The 21934-nt window shown below is 37.3% G+C and overlaps 1 protein-coding gene, 1 non-coding gene and 1 pseudogene across 5 annotated transcripts in view; all 3 read left to right on the top strand.

Annotated features, from left to right (window-relative positions):
- Window positions 1–19085, top strand: part of LOC116588442 (pantetheinase) — a 56138-nt gene extending 37053 nt beyond the window's left edge. For all 4 annotated transcript variants that reach the window (XM_032339487.1, XM_032339488.1, XM_032339490.1 and 1 more), the window contains 6 exons: window positions 714–844; window positions 7560–7752; window positions 8580–8871; window positions 9308–9666; window positions 17459–17629; window positions 18620–19085. In XM_032339487.1, coding sequence (XP_032195378.1) covers window positions 714–844; window positions 7560–7752; window positions 8580–8871; window positions 9308–9666; window positions 17459–17629; window positions 18620–18802 — 1329 coding nt within the window. In that variant the 3' untranslated portion in view covers window positions 18803–19085. The remainder of the gene's footprint in view (window positions 1–713; window positions 845–7559; window positions 7753–8579; window positions 8872–9307; window positions 9667–17458; window positions 17630–18619) is intronic.
- On the top strand, window positions 3323–3427 carry LOC116589575. The gene has a single exon (XR_004285345.1). It is a non-coding gene; the product is annotated as a U6 spliceosomal RNA (small nuclear RNA).
- LOC116589524 lies at window positions 8278–8459 on the top strand (annotated as a pseudogene).
- Window positions 19086–21934: the final 2849 nt, after the last annotated feature.

Genomic DNA, 21934 nt, shown 5'->3' on the forward strand with positions numbered 1-21934 from the left:
GAGGAGGACTTTGCGAAGTGGGATGAGTCATGACTACATACATATCACTGATATCTACCAATACATATTCTTAGACAATACAAACATTTTAAAGATTAATGAGAATTCTGAGGTTCTTTTTTATCCTTAGTAGGACTATTTTCTTAAAGACTGCAGCTTTCAGGGTGACTCTTCCATATGAAGGTGCCCAGGTGCATCTGGGGTGTACCTCTGGGCTTGGCACCTTTAAGGGGAATCAGTGTCTGAGTGCCCTCCTCCTGAGAAGCCAGAGTCACTTTTGCAGGGTACAGAGCAGGGAGGGCTGGAGTGGAGCAGGAAGTAGAACAGAGACTTTGAGTATAAATCGATTCCATGTCACCCGGGTACAAAATCTACCCAAAGGCCAGGGAGGGGGCCAATTTTAAGAAGAGTTGGGTTTATGCTTCACAACGGCAGTGGATAGCAACCCTGTGAATAACCATAACCTCTTGATGTTTATGAAATAATGGAAACATTATATAGAAATGGTGATGTGGAATTAGACAATGCAATTGTGCAAAGAAAATAAATTTTAAAAATATAGAAAACAAAAGATTAAGATTGAAAGGAAAAGAAAAAAAAAAGGCCTGGATGGCAGTTGCTCATCCACCCAGTTCCTCAGGGCCCCTTACAGACCCTGTCTTGGATTCTTTGCTTCTCCGAGAAATATTTTAATTAAGCTACATTTTTAACAGGGTGCAGATATTATTGTGACTCCAGAAGATGGTGTATATGGCTGGAACTTTAACAGGGAAACTATCTACCCATACCTGGAGGATATCCCAGACCCTGAAGTCAACTGGATCCCTTGTATTAATCCCAGAAGGTATTAATCCCAAACAGGTAGTAGACAATCCAATCATGAACATGCACTTACTTTACCTGGGAGGACTTTTTAGTAGATCACCGCTTAAGATCCACTATCAACTCTAAGTTCAAGATAGTTCTATTTTTCCTCTTCTGTGGATACATTTATTAGGAAAGTGATAGGAATTGTGAAATCACAGAAATCAGTGCTGGAAGGTAACATAGAAATCATCAAATTCTATGTGAATATATTTCCATTGAGGGAAGGAATCTGGAGAGACAATAGCATAACTTGCTTAGGGTTACAGGGGTAGTTGGTTAGCAGGAGAACCAGAATCAAACTCTAGTCTTCTGACTTCTTTTTTTTTTTTTTTTTAAGATTTTATTTATTTATTTGACAGAGAGAGATCCCAGTAGACAGAGAGGCAGGCAGAGAGAGAGGGAACAATAGCTAGCCCCTCAAGATCCTGGAGACCTTGCTTCCTTAGGGACTTACATCATCCCTCATCCCCTTTGTCCTTACCCACCGCTGAGTCCACTCCTACTCTGCCTTTAAAAACTGACTGTCGTCTGGTTCGGGGTCCAAGTCCCTACTCCGCTGTGCTGGGTATACTTGGGCCGAAGCTTAAGCTTGTCAAATAAACCCTTGTGTGATTGCATCGGTGCTTGGCTCCTTGCTGGTCTCTCTGATGGGAAAACTCAGGCATAATGTGTGTGTGTGTGTGTGTGTACATATTATGTACAGATACTATTCTGGACAGTAGGTGGACAAAATACATTAAAAATCTATCTTCTGGGAGATTATATTTTAGTGTGGGGAGATAATAAAGAAAAAAGATACTATCTGTTTAGTTATCTATTAATCTATCTACATATCTATGATATGTAGTAAAGGTAAATGCTGTGGAGAAAAGGAGGATAGGCGAATATGGCAGCCAGCGTGGGGCCTTAATTTTTGGTCATCAGTTGTCTTCATGGTGACATCTAAGCAAAGACTTGGAAGAAATGAAGGAGCAGGTCATATAGGGTCTAACAAAGGTTTTTGTAATCTTTCCTGGATATAACAAACAGTCTGAAAAATGTAGTTTAAATATATATATATTTGAATATATGATGCACTTCCAGGATTAATAGAGACAGGAGGGAAGTATGTAATCAATGTTTAAGAAATATCAATACCAAATATATACTTCATGTACCAATATATTCTGCGAGTTGTGGTGATTTGAAAAGACTTCGGCTAAATATGTTTCAAGGTTTGATGTGTTGTGTTTACATCTGTCTTTCAGACATTAATTGAAGCAAATGAGAGAGAGGAACTATCATAGTCATTTTTTTATGTAATGCATTAGAATAATTCTTTGTAGTTTCTCATCCTTCTTGGTCTTTTTCAAGGATATGTTTTTGTAGATAATTGCTATGATTTTGCTTATATTAATTGTACCAATTAGTAGATTTGGTACTCAAAGCTTTTACTACTATTGCCAGCAGATGGCACTAAATCTCCATACATTCAACAGTTACTTTACCCTTCTCAGCTATTCTTCAATAACCTATCTGCTATTAACCATTTATTACTTAAAGGTTGTGCCAATAGAGTTTATTAAATATGGCTATAATGTTACATGTAGTGGGTTTCAGTTTTGAGGATTGCATTTTAATTGCTTTATTGGGACAACTACAGTCAACATGATAAAGAATAGAGAAATCAGAGGCACCTGGATGGCTCAGATTTCTTAAGCATCTGCCTTTGGCACAGGTCATGATCTTGGAGTCAGGTCCTGTGGTTGAGCCTCAGATTGGTGTCCCTGCTTCTCCCTCTCTCAGCCTATCCCCCCTGCTCATGTAGTGTTCTCTCTCTCCATCTTTCTCTATCTCTCAAATGAATAAATAAAATCTTAAAAAAAAGAATTTAAGAAATCAATTAACAAGTGTTCCAGTATTTCCATTTTCCCATACTGTCTGGCACTGCCCTAGCCCAATTCTTGTTGCCTTTAATCTGAGCCAATGCAACAACTTCCTAATGATTTCCTGCATTTAGTCTCTTAATCATTCTAGTACATTCTATACCCTAATGGCCTATTATCTTAAAGAAAATTCAGATTATGTTACTTCTCCCCTCAAAATCTTTTTCTCTTAAATTTGAAAGAAGTTTTTTAAACTTCTTGTTCTGAGCTCTACCTTTTATGACCCCACATGCATCTTTTAAAATTCCCTTTTTGCTTTTTCTACCTACCAATGCCTCTGCTCCAACCAGATTGACTAGTTACCTGAACAAGGTTTCCCTTTTCTTAACATCCAAGGGTATTTTTTCCTAATTTTTTTTATTGTGGTGAAATACACATAATCTAAAGTTTACTATCTTAACCATTTTTAAATGTATAGTCAGTGGTATTAAGTTCGTATTGCTAATTCAGCCATCACCATCCCTCACTTCCAGAACACTGTCTGTCTGACAAAACTGAAACTCTATGCCCATTAAACAATAACTCTACTTGTGCTAATTTTGGCAGCACATATACTAAAATGGGAGCAATACAGATGATTAGCATGTCTCTTGCACAATGATGACATGCAAATTCCTGAAGCATTCCATATTCCTAGAAATGAAAAGAGGAGACATTACAAGTGATACCACAGAAATACAAAAAAATCATAAGAGACTACTTTGGATAATTATATGACAACAAATTGGACAATTTAAAATAAATCCATGGATTTCTAGACACAGGCAACCTACGAAGACCAAATCATGAAGAAACAGAAAATCTGAACATAACCATACTATCTCAAAAAGATATCCGCACCCGAATGGAGTATTATGTCTCCATCAGAAAGGATGAATACCCAACTTTTATATCAACATGGATGGGACTGGAAGAGATTATGCTGAGTCAGATAAGTCAAGCAGAGAGAGTCAGGTATCATATGGTTTCACTTACTTGTGGAGCATAAGGAATAACACAGAGGACATTGGAAGATGGAGAGGAGAAGTGAGTTGGGGGAAATCAGAGGGGGAGACAAACGGAGAGACGGCAGACTCTGAGAAACAAACTGAGGGTTTTGGGGGGTGGGGAGAATAGGTGAACCTGGTGGTGGGTATTATGGAGGGCATGTATTGCATGGAGCACTGAGTGTGGTGCATAAACAACGAATTTTGGAAGACTAAAAGAAATAAAAAGGAAAAAAGGAGAAAAAGAAAAATCTTTTTAAAAAGGGGAAAAAAAAGATATCTGCACCCCTATGTTTATTGCAGCATTACTTAAAATAGCCAAGACATGGAAATAACCTGCATGACCATCAACAGATGAATGGATTAAAAAAAGGGATATATACATATATTCAATGGAACTTATTCAGCCGTGAGAAAGAAAGAAATACTGACATTTGCAACAACATAGATGAACATTGAGAACATTAAACTAAGTGAAATAATCCAGGCAGAGAAAGACAAAAACTGTATGATTTCACTTATATGTAGAATCTAAAAATGCTGAGCTTACAGAAGCAGAGAGAATAGTAGTTGACAGGGGCTGGTAGTGGGGGAAATGAGGCACAGTTGGGCAAAGGGTATAAACTTCTAAGTAAGAGGAATAAATTTTAGAGGTCTAATGTATAGCATGATGACTTAACAATATTGTATTGTTTACCCGAAAGTTGGAATGGGAGTACATTTTAAATGTTCTCACAATAAGAACAATAAAATGGTACTTACACTAATTAAAAATGTGCTAACCTAATTGTGGTAAACATTATTAAAATATACATGTATCAGATCATCATATTTTACATTTTGAACTTACACAGTGTTATAGTGTTTTATTTCAGTAAAGTTGGGGAAAGAACACAATAACTCCCAATTTCCTTATCTCTGCAGCCCTAGGCAGCCATCATATTACCTTGTATATCTATGAATTTGATGACTATAACTACTCTAGTTACCTTATAAGTGGAATTGTATGTTTTTTTTTTTTTAACTTTTTGTAATTGATTTATTTCACTTAGCATAATATCTCCAAAGCTCATTCATGTTGTGGCATGGGTCAGAATTTCCTTCCTTTTTAAGTTGAATAATATTCTACTGTGTATATATGCCACAATTTGCTATCTTTCATCCTTTGATGGAAACTTGAGTTGCTTCCACATTTTAGCTATTGTGAATAAAGCTGCTGTGAACATGAGTGTACAAACATATCTTCAAGACACTGCTTTCAGTTTTTTTGAAATCTACCCAGAAGTGTAACTGCTGAATTATGTAATGGTTCTATTTTTAATTTTTTGAGGAATTACCAAACTGGTTTCCTGGCAGTTCTTTTCCTGACCACATCATTTTTATATTTCCAACAATAGTGCCTTTGTGTTCCAGTTTCTTCACATCCTCAACACTTGCTATTTTCTATTTTCTTGTTTTTTTTAATAGACATTCTAATGGGTATGAGGTGATATTTCATTGTGGTTTTGATTTACATTTCCCTAGTGATTAGTGAGTTTGAGCATCTTTTCATATGCTTATCAGCCCTTTGTGTGGCTATCTTTTTGGAGAAAAGTCTATTCAAGTCTTTTGCCCATTTTAAAATCAGATTGTTTTTATTGTTGAATTTTAAGAGTTCTCTTGTATTTTGAATTATTAATATATAATGTCTTTCCCCAAATCTTATAATCTTTTTTCTTAATTTAAAGTCTATTTTGTCAGATATTAGCATAGAGTATCTTAATTTCTCCCTCATATTTGAACAGTGTTGCTGGATACCATATTCTTAGTTGACAGGTCTTTTTTCTTTCAGTGCTTCAAATATATTGGCCCCTGCTTTCTGGTCTCTAGTGTCTGATTAAAAACTGCTGATAATCTTATTGGGGAATCACTTACCTCTCGTGGCTTTCAACATTTTTATTTTGTCTTTGGCTTTTGACAGTTTGATAGCAATGTGTCTTGGTATGGGTGTCTTTGAGTTCATCTTTCTTGGAGATCATTGAACTTCTTAAATCTTTATATATTTGTGTCTTCAAATTTGGAAAATTTTTGGACACGATTTCTTCATATAATCTCTCTGACCCTTCATTTCACTCTTTTTGGACTCCTCTAATCTGTATATTATTCCACTTGATGATGTCTCACAGGCCCCTTAGGCCTTGTTCACTTCAATCTTTTTCTTGTTCTTTTCTTTTGACTTGATCACTTCAACTAGCTTAACTTTAAATTTATTGATTCTTTCAGCTCAAATCCATCTTTGAATCCCACTAGTAAATTTTTCATTTTAATCATTTTTAATTTTCAGCTCCAGAATTTCTTTTTGCTTTCTCTTAGGTTTTTCCACCTCCTTATTGATATTTCCATTTTGTTCATATATTATCTTCTTGACTTTTTCCACATTTGCCTTTAGTTCTTTAAGCATCTTTAGGATAGTTGTTTTAATCGTTAGTCTAGTCTTTAGTCCAGGTTTGTCATCTGGTCTTTCTCTAGGATGGTTTCTGTAGGTTTATTCTTTTTTAATTTTTTTTATTATTTTCCCCCCTTAGAGTGGGCTATCCTTTCCTGTTTATTTGTATATATTATGCTATTTTTGTTGGTAAGTTCATATTTGAATCTGAAAATGTGATCACTCTGAAAGTCAAATTATACCCCCACGGTTTACTGCCTTTTGCTTGCTTGTTTGTTTTGATTCCTGTATACTGTTTCTGTGCTAGGCATAAGCTTGATGTGTAAACTTAAGATCTTTTGAGGCATTGTCTTAGACTGTGTCTCCCTGAGAACATGTGATGACCTTTAAATTCTCCTATATATACGATTGCTTTTGTATGTCTTAGTCCTTAAATGTCTGACTTCAGAAAAAGAAAAGGAAAAATTAAGGAAGAAGAAGAGAAGCACCTCTGGCTCTTTAATTCCTCTAGAAATTACTTCAGCCAGTAGGGGAAGGACTTGCAACTATATAGTGGTGATGGTGCTGGAGTGTAACAATGGCTGCCTGCCCCCGTGTTTGCTCTCCATGATCAGAAGCAGTTATCAGTGATGAGAACGCAGATCTCTGATATTCAGAGAACAGATATTTGGAGTCCAACCTGGTTTTGTAAGCTGCCTGCATGGTGCTCCAACATGGCTGTCTGCATGGGCCTGGGTGTGGGGTAAAGCATGGGTAGCCACTGCTGAGCTAAGAGCTAAAATTGACTGAAATTGACTGTGTTTTGCCTTCCCAGCTTTCCCTTGGAACTTACAAGCCTTGAAATAGACTCCCAGATTTCAAAATAGTTATCCATCAGATTCTGCCAGTACAAATACTGTCTGGGTAGAGGGATGTATTTCTGGTGCTTCCTACTCTGCCATTTCCCAGAATTCTAATTCCAACCTGTTACTCTTTCACTTGAAATATTTTTTTCTTTAATTCCTCTTTTTTGCCAGGGTTAGTGAACAGAAGATGTGTATCATTGCCCCCAAATATCTGAGATGTGCCACACATAAGATAAACACATAGTGAATACATTATTATAAATGATGTTAAATGCTATGATGAAAAAAATACATGGATTAGAAACTTATCCTAGAATAGTTTTCCTACAGCCGAATTCCCACAAGCATGTACTTTCTCTGAAATCTATTCTTGTTTTAATCCTTCTCTTCTATGATGTTATTTAGAATTATTTTTGTGTATATCACATAATAGGTTCAGGCAATATAATTCTGAATTTTATTAAAGGATAAGCTTCATTTTTGCTTTCCTTTTCTAATGAACCTGTATCAGGTTTGGCTACACCCCAGTGCAAGAAAGACTCAGCTGTCTGGCCAAGGACAACTCTATCTACCTTGTGGCAAATATTGGAGACAAGAAGTCATGCAATGCCAGTGACTCTCAGTGTCCCCCTGATGGTCATTACCAATACAATACTGATGTGGTCTTTGATTCCCAAGGAAAACTGGTGGCACGCTACCATAAGGTAAAATTATTTATAATTTTATAACAAAATTTATAACAAAATAATTTTTGTATGATTATAATTTTGTATAATTTTTATTTATAACAAAATAATTCAGTTCAGTTACTGAATATTTAACAAAATAAAGTGGACAAGAAGGAAAAATCATTAGTGTTGATAATAAGCATACTTTAGAAGCAGAATAGAGACAATACATAGAAAGTAATGATTAGGTATGGTAAGCTCCTAAAAGAGTATCGAAGGGTTTTCTGTGCATTTACAAACAGGAATGTGTCTGGAAGTGTATGAGAATCAGCAGGAGGTACCTGTATAGAAATACAATGTTGCCTTTTAGACCTTGTCCCTTTAAAGACATACCCTGGCAAATGGGTCACGCCAAGAAGGAGAAACTACCCACCAGACACTTGATTTTGAAGAGAAAGGAGCAAAGAAAGTTGTTTGTCCACAGAAAATAGTTAAGTGTTCTTGGCAAATAGAAGTTATCTATTTCACTTCTATGTCTTGTAGTATTCAAGAGGGTCTTAAAGCTTTGCGCAGTGGCAGTATCATAGCCAATGAGGTTTGTTCGAGACGTGATTACTGCTAATCAAGAGGGTCTTAATAAATAGGGATTCCCATCGACATATCTATAAAATGTGGAGGTTGAGCCAAAGGCTCTTATCAGCCATAGTAATCTCTGATTCTCTTACACTTTTTCCCTGTGAAGACAGTGCTCATGGATTAAATTGGCACTAAGAGATGTTGGCTTGCACTTTTTCAGACCCAGTAACACACAGGCTGGCTTCTGAAAGGAGAATTTTACTCCCTTCATCTTCTGTTTATTACAGCACAACCTTTTCATGAATGAAAATCAATTCAATGTACCCAAGAAGCCTGAGGTTGTGACTTTTGACACTGTCTTTGGAAGATTTGGCATTTTCACGTGCTTTGATATACTCTTCTATGATCCTGCTGTTACTCTGGTGAAAGATTTCCATGTGGATTCCATAGTCTTCCCAACAGCATGGATGAATGTTTTGCCACATTTGTCAGCTATTCAGTTTCACTCAGCTTGGGCAATGGGCATGGGGGTCAACTTCCTTGCATCCAATATACATCACCCCTCAAACAGAATGACAGGTAACATGTAAACTCTAAGATTTACAAACTTTAAGTAATCAAAAAAGTAAAAGAAAAAGTAATTTTTTTCTAGCTAACATGGACTCTTTAATCTTTTCCAACTCTTAATTTTTGCATATCTAGCTGGTGACATACTGTAGAATCCATCTCAGTCTAAATTGTTTTGTAGATTTATTTAGTTTTATTCAACTTATATGCACATTTCTTCTTTTTCCCTCTAAAGTTCACCACTTCCTACATGGAAGTTTCTCTTACTGGCTTTTTGGTACCATACTTTGTTGGATTTCCTCTCACTTATTGTCCTTCTCAGTATATTTTACTGAAATTAATGACATAGATAGCTTAGAGAGAGAGAGTAAATGGTAACAATAAAATAAAACAAACAATAACAACTATGCAGTCCTTTTTTCACTTCCATTTCAAATATCCCTTTCAGGAAGTGGCATCTACGCACCTGATTCTCCACGAGTATTTCATTATGATATGAAGACAAAGAAGGGAAAACTCCTACTCTCAAAACTGGATTCTTACCCACACCGCCCTGTAGTGAATTGGACTTCTTATGCCAGTAGTATAAAAGGGTTTTCAACAGGAAATCAGGAATTTAAAGGTACTGCCTTTTTTGATGAATTCACGTTCTTGGAGCTCACAGGAGTCACGGGAAATTACACAGTTTGTCAGAAAAAACTCTGCTGTCATCTAAGCTACAGGATGTCTGAGAAGAGAACAGATGAAGTTTATGCCCTAGGGGTGTTTGATGGACTACATATTGTTGAAGGGACATATTATTTGCAGGTAATGATCATTTTGGTGGCAGGGGAATTAACCAGATAAAATACAGGATACCTACTTGAATTTTAATTTCACACGAACAATGGATTATTTTTATTATAAGTATGTCTCACTTTTGAGGATACCTGTACACTAAAAATTTTGTTTTGTTTGACATTCAAATTTAGTTGGGCCTCCTGAATGTTTGCTAAAACCTGAAATCCTAGATGTCAGTCCATTTTAAATTGGCTGGAAAAAAGGCAGAAAATTTATTTACGGTACCTGTATATAAAATGATAATCAAATTACAGATGATTTTAATGGATGATTAGCCTCTGGTATTTCCTGCCTGAAGAAATTTATCCATTTTCTTTATATGTTCACTGAAACTTAGCTCGTTTCATTAACTAAGTATGTCTTGGAAACGTATAGGGTTGACCTCTGGGATATGTGGTAGAATAGTTTATTACTGCAAAGCTTTGGGTATCTCACAGCCCCCAACACTAGAGGAGGAACTATTTATAGCCCAGTGAGGTGTCACTCCTAAGAACAAACAACTTTCATCTTCTTCTCATTCTACTTGCCTCTTCCTGATCTATCTCCCAACTGATTTCAGGGCTTCTTGCTTACAATTTCAGCTCCATCCAATCTATTTCCTACACTCTAATTATAAAAATTACTAAAAGCCGGGCGCCTGGGTGGCTCCATGGGTTAAGCTGCTGCCTTTGGCTCAGGTCATGATCTCAGGGTCCTGGGATCGAGTCCCTGCATCGGGCTCTCTGCTCAGCAGGGAGCCTGCTTCCCTCTCTCTCTCTCTGCCTGTCTCTCTGTCTACTTGTGATCTCTCTCTGTCAAATAAATAAATAAAATCTTTAAAAAAAATTACTAAAAGTCATTTCTCATTATTTCATTCTCTTGCTTAAAATTCCTGCAGGTTTCTAGTTGGTTTCTAGTTTCAAATTTCTTAACAAGACATACAATTCAAATTCTTAAAATGTGCCTTTTCCTAATGTCTGTTCTCTTCTGTCATTTCTACTCACATATGCCCTGGGGTTCTCTCTTACTGAGACATTTCCTCATCCCCAATGTGTGGGCAACTGCAGACCCTCGGGATGTGTTGTTTCCTTTATCTGTGATGGCCCCACCTACTCATCATTCACAGTGCTTTTCAGGTGTTGTCTTCACCAAGAAGGCTGGCCTAACACTTTCTTTAGTACGGCTCCCACCTCCTCACTGGGGCTAAGTGCTTCAGACATCCTATGCTCAGTTTTATCAAGGGCATATTATGTGAAATTTTGCACATGTTGTCTGAAACTGAACCTTTGAGTGCTAGAACTGTGCCCACTGTACAGTATTCTGTTTGCTGCTGCATGATGAGACTTTACGAATGCTTGCTGATTTGGTAAATGACGCACTTATTGACTGCCTACTACACAGTAGATATATATTTGGTGCTAATGATACGAAGATGAATAAGTAAAGGCCCTCTTCTTGAAGCATTTAGTAGCGAGGAAAGACATAATGAACAAATGATGTCAGGATAGGTTGGCATGGAGAGAACATAGAAAGCACATTTTGTTGTAGGAATACTAAGAAGCAGTACCTATCCTAATTTGGGGATTCAAGGAAGTTTCTGGAGACATGATGTATGAGCTTATGCCATTATCCAGATGAAAAGAGCAGGAAAAAATTCTAGGTGGGGTGGAGTATGAGCAAGGGTGTGGATGCTCAAGAAGTAGGGTATGCGGGTCAGTGATACTAAGGTGTATTGTGAGAAGCAAGAATTAATGGAAGATGAGCCCAGAGGAGGCTCACATCTGACAGCTTCTTACCTGTCATTCCTAAAGTTTGGACTTTACTTTCTGGGTAATAGTCTTCTACTGGAAAGTGTTCAGCAAGGGCATGATGTGATCAGATATGTCATTGAATAGATCACTATGGCAGCACTGTGGCTGATGAAACTAGGGCAAAAAGACAAGTTAGATTATTAAAATGGTCCTAGATAGTCTCTACCAAGAGTAGTGTTAATAGAAGTGCAGGGTATGGAGTCAAGCAAGAAATAGAAAACTTGACTTGTAGCCAATTTGGTACAGAGCAGGAAAGCATAGGCACCTGGATGGCTTAGTCTGTTAAGCATCGGCTTCTGGCTCAGGTCATGATCCTGGAGTCCTGGGGTCGAGTCTCACGTTAGGCTCCTGCTCCCTGTTTCTCCCTCTGCCCTTCACCCTTTTTGTGCTCTTTCTTACTCTCTCTGACCCCAAATAAATAAATAAAATATTAAAAAATAGAACAGGAAAGCAGAATGAGGGGATTAGGTTTCTGGCAAAAGCAGCTAGCTGGGTGAATGTAATTCTCTGACAGGTCAGGATGCTAGAGGGGGAGCAGATTGGATGGCAGTGGGGAAATGCTCAGTTCACTTTGGATGTTCTGGTTTTGAGGTATTTATGGGACATTCAGCTGTAGCCACAGTACTTGATATCACCAGCAGAGCCTGGGGCAACACCCCAAATCAAACATGTTAATGTCTGCTGGAAAACATGGGACTACTCATCCTAAATAGCTTAAAAAAAAAAAACAACAACATAGCTTTATGTTGGTTCAAGTTAGGTCTCAGTGTCAAATGTGCTACACATCCTTTATTTAATTTAGAGAAGCTTGTCTTAGAATTGAGGATGAGGGAGTTTGGTGTTGTATTATATTCATAATCTCCCAAAGTCTGTGATGATATTTAATGCTAGAAAAATCTCTGTAACACCAAAATCTATTTCTTAACTAATGAGAGAAGAGAAAGAAAAGGAGATAAGGGTACAAAAACTCTGCATCTTGCCACAGAGATTTCCCGAGTGTTCTAGAGTAAATTTTAAGGATGTGGGGAAAGAAGGTGCTTGTAGCATTTTCTAGAGTAGAAAATGGTAAAATATTGGGTACAGATTTATAGTAGTTGTTATAGAAGAGTGGGAGAATGAGCAGTCTACATATTTTAAAGAATCATTGTGGTAACCAATGAATAAAGAAGGAATAAACTAAATGAAAGAAGTTCATTGCCTTTACTCAATATACTTAGGAAACTTTCTTCTCAGATTGCTTTCTCTACCCTTTGCCTCTCCATTTCCTCCCACCAAGGTCAGAGTCATCCAAATCACTGGCCTATCACTCCTCTAGAATATAAAGCTATTTCCCAACAGGGTAAGAAACTAGGGATAACAACTCTACTAAAAACCAAAGATTAAGTTCAGGGGCTCAACACAACAGGGTGAGAACATAGATTCTGGAGTCAGAAGTTCTGGGTAATGGTTACATGGCCTTGAGCCAGCCTTTTAGCCTCTCTAAATCTCTGGTTTGTCATAATACATAGATTATCTTCATTCACCAAATTTTTATGTAATGCTTTCTGTGTTCAAGCATTTGATAGAGACTGAAGATATTAAGATGGAGGAAGACAGATACAGTCACTCACTGTCTTCATAGAACTTAACACTTGCGGGAAAACAGGATTGAGCAGAAACCTAAGAAAATCACTAGTTAATTTTAGTTGGTGACCAATGCCATAAAAGGAAACTACTATGGACAATTAAAGCATATAACTGGAAGATGTAACCTAGTCAGTCCTAAGAGGGGAATTAGGATAATTAATAATAGAATTCTTTAGAGTTTTTGGCATGTTTGATTTCATAAATGTAAAGGGTTTAGCACAATGCCTAGCACCTAGAAAGTCCTTGGTAAATGTTAATTATTATTATTATTATTGTTAATAAAAGTAACATAAGATAATTATCAGACCTATACCATCAGGTTTTATTTACATAAACACTGACTTCATTGCAAGCAGCTCCTGATTCAACTCCTGTGTTTCTTTAGTCCTTCTCATAGTCTCAATGTCCTATCCCTTCCCACTACCTGGATTGGTCCTATCACTTCTTTCTTCATTTTAATCAAAATAATGCATGAACATAACTAAGAAGACAAATAGCAATGAAGGCTTGTAAAACACTAGTGCCTTCCATAATCCATCCAATTCCTCTTTCTTTTTTTTTTTTTTAAAGATTTTATTTATTTATTTGACAGAGAGAAATCACAAGTAGTCAGAGAGGCAGGCAGAGAGAGAGAGAGGGAAGCAGGCTCCCTGCTGAGCAAAGAGCCCTATGCGGGACTCGATCCCAGGACCCTGAGATCATGACCTGAGCCGAAGGCAGCGGCTTAACCCACTGAGCCACCCAGGCGCCCCCAATTCCTCTTTCTGAAGGCAAAACTTTTTGAATCTTTTAGCTGTTTCTTCTTAAATTTACTCATCTGACACCATCTACCTGGAGCTAATGCAAAATCCACAGATTAAGGGCTCAGTCCCACAAGACTGGTCCCTTACCCACTTGAGGCTCCAATCGCAAATCTAGGTTGTCACCTGTGCTTCTGACCTGACTGACTATAAATCAGGTGTTCCCATCACCCTTGCCTTGGATTTGTTAATTTTCTGGAATGGTTCATAGAACCCAGGAAAGTGCTTTATGTATTGCTAAGAATTTATTGCAGAAGATATTTTAAGGAATATAAATGGACAACCAGAGGAAGAGATACATAGGGCAAAATCTGAAAGTATCCGAAGCATAGGGGTTTCTGTCTCCATGGAGTTTGGTGTGTTCCACCTTCCTGGCTTGTAGATAAGGCATTTTTGTTTGCCAACCTGAAATCTCTCTGAACCCCATACTTTAAGGATTTTTATGGGGGCTTCATTTCATGGACATGATTGATGAAATCATTCACCACTGGTGATTAATTTAACCTCTAGCTCCTTTCCTCTCCAGAGACAGAGGTAGGTATGGTGAGGCTTAAAGTTCCAACTCTGTTTCCATCCTGTGGTTGTTTGAGGCTTTCCAAAAATCTCATCATTAACATGTACTCAGGTGTGGTTGAAAGAGGCTCCATTATGAGTGACAAAAGCCCCTCCTTTCACATTTCCCCTCTTATCACTAAGGAAATTCCAAGGACTTTTGGGCCTTCTATGTCAGGAACTCGATAAAGACCAAATATGTATTTATTACTATAAATCGCAATACCACACACTTCCTTTGTTGTTGCACATTCCAGAAAGAGAACTTTCTGAATGGGTGATAAAATGTTTTCAACTTACAAGACTGAAAATGTCTTTCCTTTCATATCTGATGGAGTATTTTTCTAGGTATGGAATTTGAGGTCACTGTATTGCTACTGTGAATTCTTGAGTTATTTTGATTCCTGATCTTTTGTATGTGTGTCTCTCCTCCTCTGGGTCTCTTAGAAACCATTTAGAATTTCCTCCCCTCCATTTCTTTTTCTGGAACTCCTATTACTGGGATCATGTGTCTTTTGGATTGGTCTTCTAATTGTTTAATCTTTTCTTTGCTATTTCTTTTCATTTTTTCCATTTACTTTCTGATAATTTTTTCTCCTTGATCTTTAAAGGCTTGTGTTAAAAGTCTTTTATTTTCACTGACATGTTTTTTTTTTTTAATTTTTATTTTTTAAAAGATTTTATTTATTTATTTGAGAGAGAGGCAGAGATAGTGAGAGAGAGTGTGAGCAGGAAGGGGAGGGAGAAGCAGGCTCCCCAGAAAGCAGGGAGCCCACTGCAGGATTGGATCCCAGGCCTCTGGGATCATGACTGGAGCTGAAGGCAGATACATAACTGACTAAACCACCCAGGTGCCCCCATGTTTTTATTTTTCAAGAACTATTTTTTTCTTTATAAGGTGTTTTTTGTTTCTTTACTGGTACTGTGTTGTGGATACAGTTTTTTTATCTCTCTGTGGCTATTAAGGAAATTTTTTTTTTCCTTGAAGCTTCTGCTTTAAATACTCTATTTTTTACTCAAGTTTCCTGTATCTACTTGTTTTGCTCTCTTGTGTTAGAAGCTGTCCTCATGTGGTAACCCTTTAACATTACCCAAAACTGACTGATACTTGCCAATTTTAAGCTTCACAGTAGGGTAATCTAGGCAGGCCTTTTGTCAGAGGAATCTCTGAGTTAAGCATATTTGTATATTTGGAAACTGCCTCTTAGGATGGGTCAGGTTTCTCAGGTTTTAAAATTCTCATTCCCTTCCTGAATAGTATTGTCTAATTTAGGAAATAAAAGTACAGGATGCCATAGTAAATGCAAAGTTTGGATAAACAACAAAAGTTGTTTTGATCCCCCCAAACCCCCCCCCCCAAAAAAAAAAAACATTTTGTTGAGGGGCTTTGGGGAAAGGTCGAAGGGGAGGAGGACAGGGAGATCTGATGTCCTCAGCTCAGGTAGAACCTCACTTTTCCAGCGTCAGAGTCTCCAAAAGCAACAACAAATATTTTAAAAAAATGTAAGTATGTCCCATGCAATGTTTGGGACACACTTAGACTAAAAACCATTTTTAGTACTTTTATTTATCTAAACTTCAAATTTAACAGGACTCCTTTTCTGTGTTTATCTGGCAGTTTTATTTCTGAAGTATTAATTATTTGCTGGCAGGATTTAGAGAGCCAGGTGGGAGCAGTGATCTTGTTGGATGTGGTCGTGGTGTTGGAGATAGTTGCAACATTTAGTAGGTTTCATTCTTGTAATCCCCTTCCACTAGGTTTTTCAAAAGCTCCACTCAACATCTGCTTTACCATCTCTGGAAATAGATGCCCCATCTTTTATGGAAATAGCGGAAGGACAGTTGCCCATCCATGGTGGGGAACTCAGTATCTGAGGCATCCTTAACAACTTCCCACCAATTTTCCTTATGTTAGCCTCTACTTTACCAGCCCCTGAGGTACCTCATGCTCCCAGTGATGGAATCTTCTGGGCATTCTGTGATGTGGATAGCATTAATTCTTGGTTCTTCCATTGTCAGTTTAGGACTTGGCTTTCTTCAGGTCTCCTAAATCATTGGCTGCTCTTGCATCCATCACCCCAGCTTCCACCATTATACCATGGTCTGTCCACCTGTTCTATCCATGCGGGTTTATGTCTTAAAAAAACAAATGTTGGTTTCAGTAAGAGGTTAAGGGAATAAAATAGGATGTGTTCGTGCTACCTTTACCTAAAGCAAATTGTATCCCATCTCAACACACTTGCTCTAAAGCGTGTACTCTCCAACTTCAAAAGTAGAAGCAGGGAGACCAGTTAGAGACTATTGCTTTAATCAGGCAAGTGGTAAAGGTGGCTTGAAATAAGGCTTGGAAGATGCATTACAGATAGAATTCAATAAATACAGATCTTCCTTTTGTGGACTTTGCATCGACATAATGAGATGACTCATAGATGACTCCTATACTTAGATTTTACATTCAAATTACGTAGTAGTATAGTGTAGTATAGTTTAACTGTGTAGAATAGTAAGAACTTTTTCAGTTCTTGCTCAGATATAAAATATGTAACTTTTCCAATTCATAGGGATTGCCTCTAGATCAACTCCAGGGTTCATCACAGTTTTAAAGTAATTTTGTTGTGCAAAATAGACAAAAACAGAGAGATTAAACTCCTGCCTAAATTTAACCTTTTTTAAAAGAAATAGAACACTTGATTATTAAAAGCATTGCTAGCTTGAACAATGAGGGTATAGTTATGGCTATCAACCAAAGGTCTGATTGTTTCTTTAAGCGATTTAATCTGTTTGGCTGAATTAGAGAAAGCACTAGGGACTGAAGTCCTTTATTTTTATGACTAGTTGAATTAGCTGTGTATCAATGAGCTAGATTAATCTAATTAAAAAAACATTTTACCAAACAAAGGGGAAAAGGCATTGCATAGGCATTACTTCTAGGTCGGGAGAGTATATTAATTGGCTTTCTTAGGACTTACTGGTTTGCATTGACTTTCCTAGATTTGTACTCTGCTGAAGTGTAAAACAGCAGACTTAAACAGTTGTGGTGGTGCAGTTGAAACTGCCTCTACCTGGTTTGAAATGTTTTCCCTCAGTGGCACTTTTGGAACCCAGTATGTCTTCCCTGAGGTGTTGCTAAGTGAAAATCAGCTTGCCCCTGGAGAATTTCAGGTAAGAACCTTTGCTTAATATTGATAATTCATTTCATGTAAGAGGAAGTGCTTTTTGAGTACAAGACCTACAAATACCAAATATAAATATTTACAAATATCATACAACTCTCCTCTCCATTTGGAAAGAATAATATTGTTCTTGGGGAATCATGAAGGACACTGAGCAGGTTGAATTTCTTATCTGGAAATTTGTAGTATAATGATTAGTGTATCCTAGAGAATACATAAATATATTATTGTGGAGAGTATTGGGAAGAGGCTGGGCTCTTTTGGGTCTGTTGAGTAGGAAAAAGACTCTTGAGAGGGTTTCAGGACTGGTCCCACCAGAGGAAACCCCTTCACATCATGGGCAGTGATAGCCTAGCAGAGTTAAAGGGAATTCCTCTCACTGTGTGGGTAAAGACCCAGTGGCCGAAATAGGCAAGAAAGCAAATACTTTTTTTTTTTTTTTTTTAAGTCCAGAAGTACTTCTTACCTCATAAACTCTGCCCAGTCATATTGTTTCCCTGACTTACCTGTGGGTTTTGCTCTTATTCCGCCTTCCTTGTAGGAATAGGTACTGTGGGAGTACTAGGGACAAACAGGTTGGGAGGCTGTGGTGAGTGAGTGACAAGGATGACAGAGGTTCTGCTCAAAAGCCCTCAGTCACTCCCTTCTGTCCACTTGGAGGAGCCTATTATGTCTGAGAGGACTAGATTTCTCTATGACACTCCCAAACCCATTGCTGTATGCTAACTGATTCATGGAATACCTCCTCAAATAAGTAAATGATAAGATATTGATGATAGCCATTTCAATAATCATAAATCAGTGCCAATTCCATAGCTGCAATTTTTCTTATACTCTCTACCATTTCAAAATTTCTTTTAGAAGAGAAGTTAGCCATTATTTTTTATTTCTTCATCCAGTTGTGCTGATTTTTAGAAGTTGTTGTGCGGGCATATAACTTAATGGGAAGACCCAGCCAACTACTCTGTGTTTTAATTAGGTGTCAAGTGATGGACGCTTGTTCAGTGTGAAGCCGCCATCTGGACCTCTCTTGACCGTGACTCTGTTTGGGAGAGTGTACGAGAAGGACCAGACATTAAATGCTTCATCAGACCTCCGGGCACAAACACTAGAAATAATGCTCTTAGTCATAATACCAATTGTGTGCTCATTAAGTTGGTAGAATATTTCCATTTGCTCTCTTTTATTTTGTGTAATTAAAAAAATGATGGCTGAGAAAAGAAGGATGAAGATCATAACAATGGTCATGGTCTCTTGTACAAGTAATTACAAATACATACACATATATAGTTCACGGATTTTGTACACACACACACACACACACAGACACACACACATATACCACCCCCAGGTAATAGAAGCCAGATAAACAGTGACATCATTTTGAAAGGTTAAAATCTATAAAATGAGGGTAACAGTTTTACTCACAATTTTAGGTTTTTTTTTTTTTTTTTTAAATTAAATAATTGAATACATTTAAAGTCCTTAGACAAGTTTCTGGATCATGGAAAGTACTGGATATGTGCTAGCTATTCACAACTGTGTAATTATCACAGTAAAACCATGTGTGATAGTTTTATTGCTAAAATTACATCACCTGTGATTGTCTAAATTTTTAAACATCTTCCACAGGCTTAGCCATCCTCCATATTTCAATTAGAAAATCAGTGAACTCAACATCAGATAATTGGTTTAGGCTTGATACGTAGCAATGACGTATTCTGGAAGGCAGCTGGACATACAGCTCTAACAACCTGTTAGAGGGCCTTCACTTTTTTGAGTGTTTTTCAGTGCCTCTTTAGTGTTTTACCTATCTTGTTAGCCTGTAAGCATATCAATAGGGTGGTTCTTTTTTTTTTTTTTTTTTTTTTGATAGGGTGGTTCCAAAGCAAACATTTTACCAAATCTGTACTGTGATAAATTTTTGCATGGCCTTAGGTTTTTATGTTTCTAAATGGTTGAAAAACAAAGAAGAATCAAAAGAAGAATAATATTGTGTGATATGTGAAAATGATCTGAAATTCAAATTTCAGTCTCCTACCTAAAAGTTTTATTGAGTACAGCCATGTTTATTTAAGTGCTGCTTATGTTTTTTTTTTAAATTTATTTTTTATTTATTTTTAGCATAACAGTATTCATTATTTTTGCACCACACTCAGTGCTCCATGCAATCCGTGCCCTCTATAATACCCACCACCTGGTACCCCGACCTCCCACCCCCCGCCCCTTCAAAACCCTCAGATTGGTTTTCATAGTCCATAGTCTCTCATGATTCACCTCCCCTTCCAATTTACCCCAACTCCCTTCTCCTCTCTAACTCCCCATGTCTTATGGTTGTTTTTATGCTATGGTAGCGAAGTTGGGTAGTTGTGACACAGGCCCTATGGCCAGAAAAGCTGCCATTGCCTTGCCCTTTACTGAAAAAGTTTGTTGACTCCTGACCTGACGTATAAAATAACAGTGGATTATAGTATTGAAAACCTTTAAAACAACTCAGGGGGGAAATTGTCTTTAAGTGTCTTTCTTGTAATTCTTTCACAAAAGGAAAAATAAAATATCTTTGTTTTGTATGATATACCATCACACACACATAAGACTACACTGATTAACTTACAACCGGATGTGCTAAGTAAACTAATACCTTGAATAAGTAAGTAATTTTTATGAACATTATTATTTATTCACTAAAGGATACACACTGCAAAGTTTTGTTTTTTTTTTTTTTGTTTTTTGTTTTTTTTGCATTTGGTATGTTCTAAAATTCCTGAAAGAAAGCATGTTAGTTTTTATTTTCAACTTTTTCCTGGAAATCAACTAAGAACTACTCATCTGAACATACTATCTGATATTTTCCCCTGTGACAAACTTACTAGCTTGCCTTAGCATGATTTTTTTTTAAAGTTAAACATTACACATAGTGAGTTTACCTTTTAAAAATATTTACTATGTCCATACGCAGCTCTGATTACTAGATTTCTTTAAGACATATGTATTTTATGATAGCTTTGATACGCTTCCTAACTGTGATTTTTATTTCCTCTGCATAAAACATTTGTGATGCTCTTTTAATACAAACAACCCAGTTCCAAAAAAGATCAATGTTCAAATATGTTTTCCTTAATCTCTTTGTACCTTGATGAATTTGAGTGGTCTAAAGAGCAATTTTTGATACTCCTTCATTTAAAGATATAACTTATTATCAATCTCCTGCTGATGTAATACCCAGACACACACACACACACACACACACACACACACACACACACACACAGTGTCTTACTGTAGTAGCCCTCTTCCAAGATGGTCCCCAGTGATCCTCACCTCCAGGCTCCATGGAGAGAAATTCTCCCTGATTGTTTTGTTGCTATTGATTCTTGTATTCTTTTTTTTTTTTTTTCCTAAGAAAGAGAGATATAGATAGTGAGCACATTAGTGGTGAAGGAGAAGGAGCTGAAGGGGAGAGAGAATCTTAAAGGCTCCATGCCCAGTGCAGAACCCAACACAGGGCTCAATCTCATGACCCTGAGATCATGACCTGATCTGAAATCAAGTCTGATGCTTAACTGCCTGAGCCACCAGGCACCTGTGATTCTCATTTTCTTATGTAGTTCCTGAGCCTTGTCATTTATAATAAATCTGAATCCATTGCCACTTTTACTGTAACACATATCTGTTACTCAGCTCTGCTTAAGTGTTCTAAAGATTTTACTTATTTGTTCTTTTAGTTTTTTATCTAAACAGTATATTTCAGGTCTCATAGACCGAATTGTGTCCCCTCTCAAATTCGTATATTGAAGTCTCAACTTTATACCTGAGAATGTGATTGTATTTGGAAATACGGTCTAAGGAGGTAAAATGATGGCATTAGGGTGGACCCTAAGCCAGTATGACTGGTCTTGTCAGAAGAGGGGATTAGAACATAGACATGCACCAAGTGGAAACTATGTGAAGACACAAAGCAAGATGACCATCTACAAACCAAGGAGGGAGCCTCAGAAGAAATCAACCCTGCTGATACTTGATTTGTATTTCTAGCCTCCGGAATCTTGTAAATAAATTTTTATTGTTTAAACTAATCCGTGGTACCTTATTATGGCAATCCTAGCAAACTAATACAGGTTCCAACCCCCTCTCTCCTCCATATCCGCCATAAGTTGAAGCTTAAAATGGTTGTCCAGTTAAGAGTATCCAGCTAGCCTGCTTCCCCAAGACTCAGCCAGATCCTCCTAGAGAAGCATTGCTGATGAACTGATAGTGAAACCATCAGATCACTGAAGATCCTCTGGAGTTTGGA

Source organism: Mustela erminea, chromosome 4 (assembly GCF_009829155.1).
Source record: "Mustela erminea isolate mMusErm1 chromosome 4, mMusErm1.Pri, whole genome shotgun sequence".
NCBI classification, from domain to species: Eukaryota; Metazoa; Chordata; class Mammalia; order Carnivora; family Mustelidae; genus Mustela; species Mustela erminea.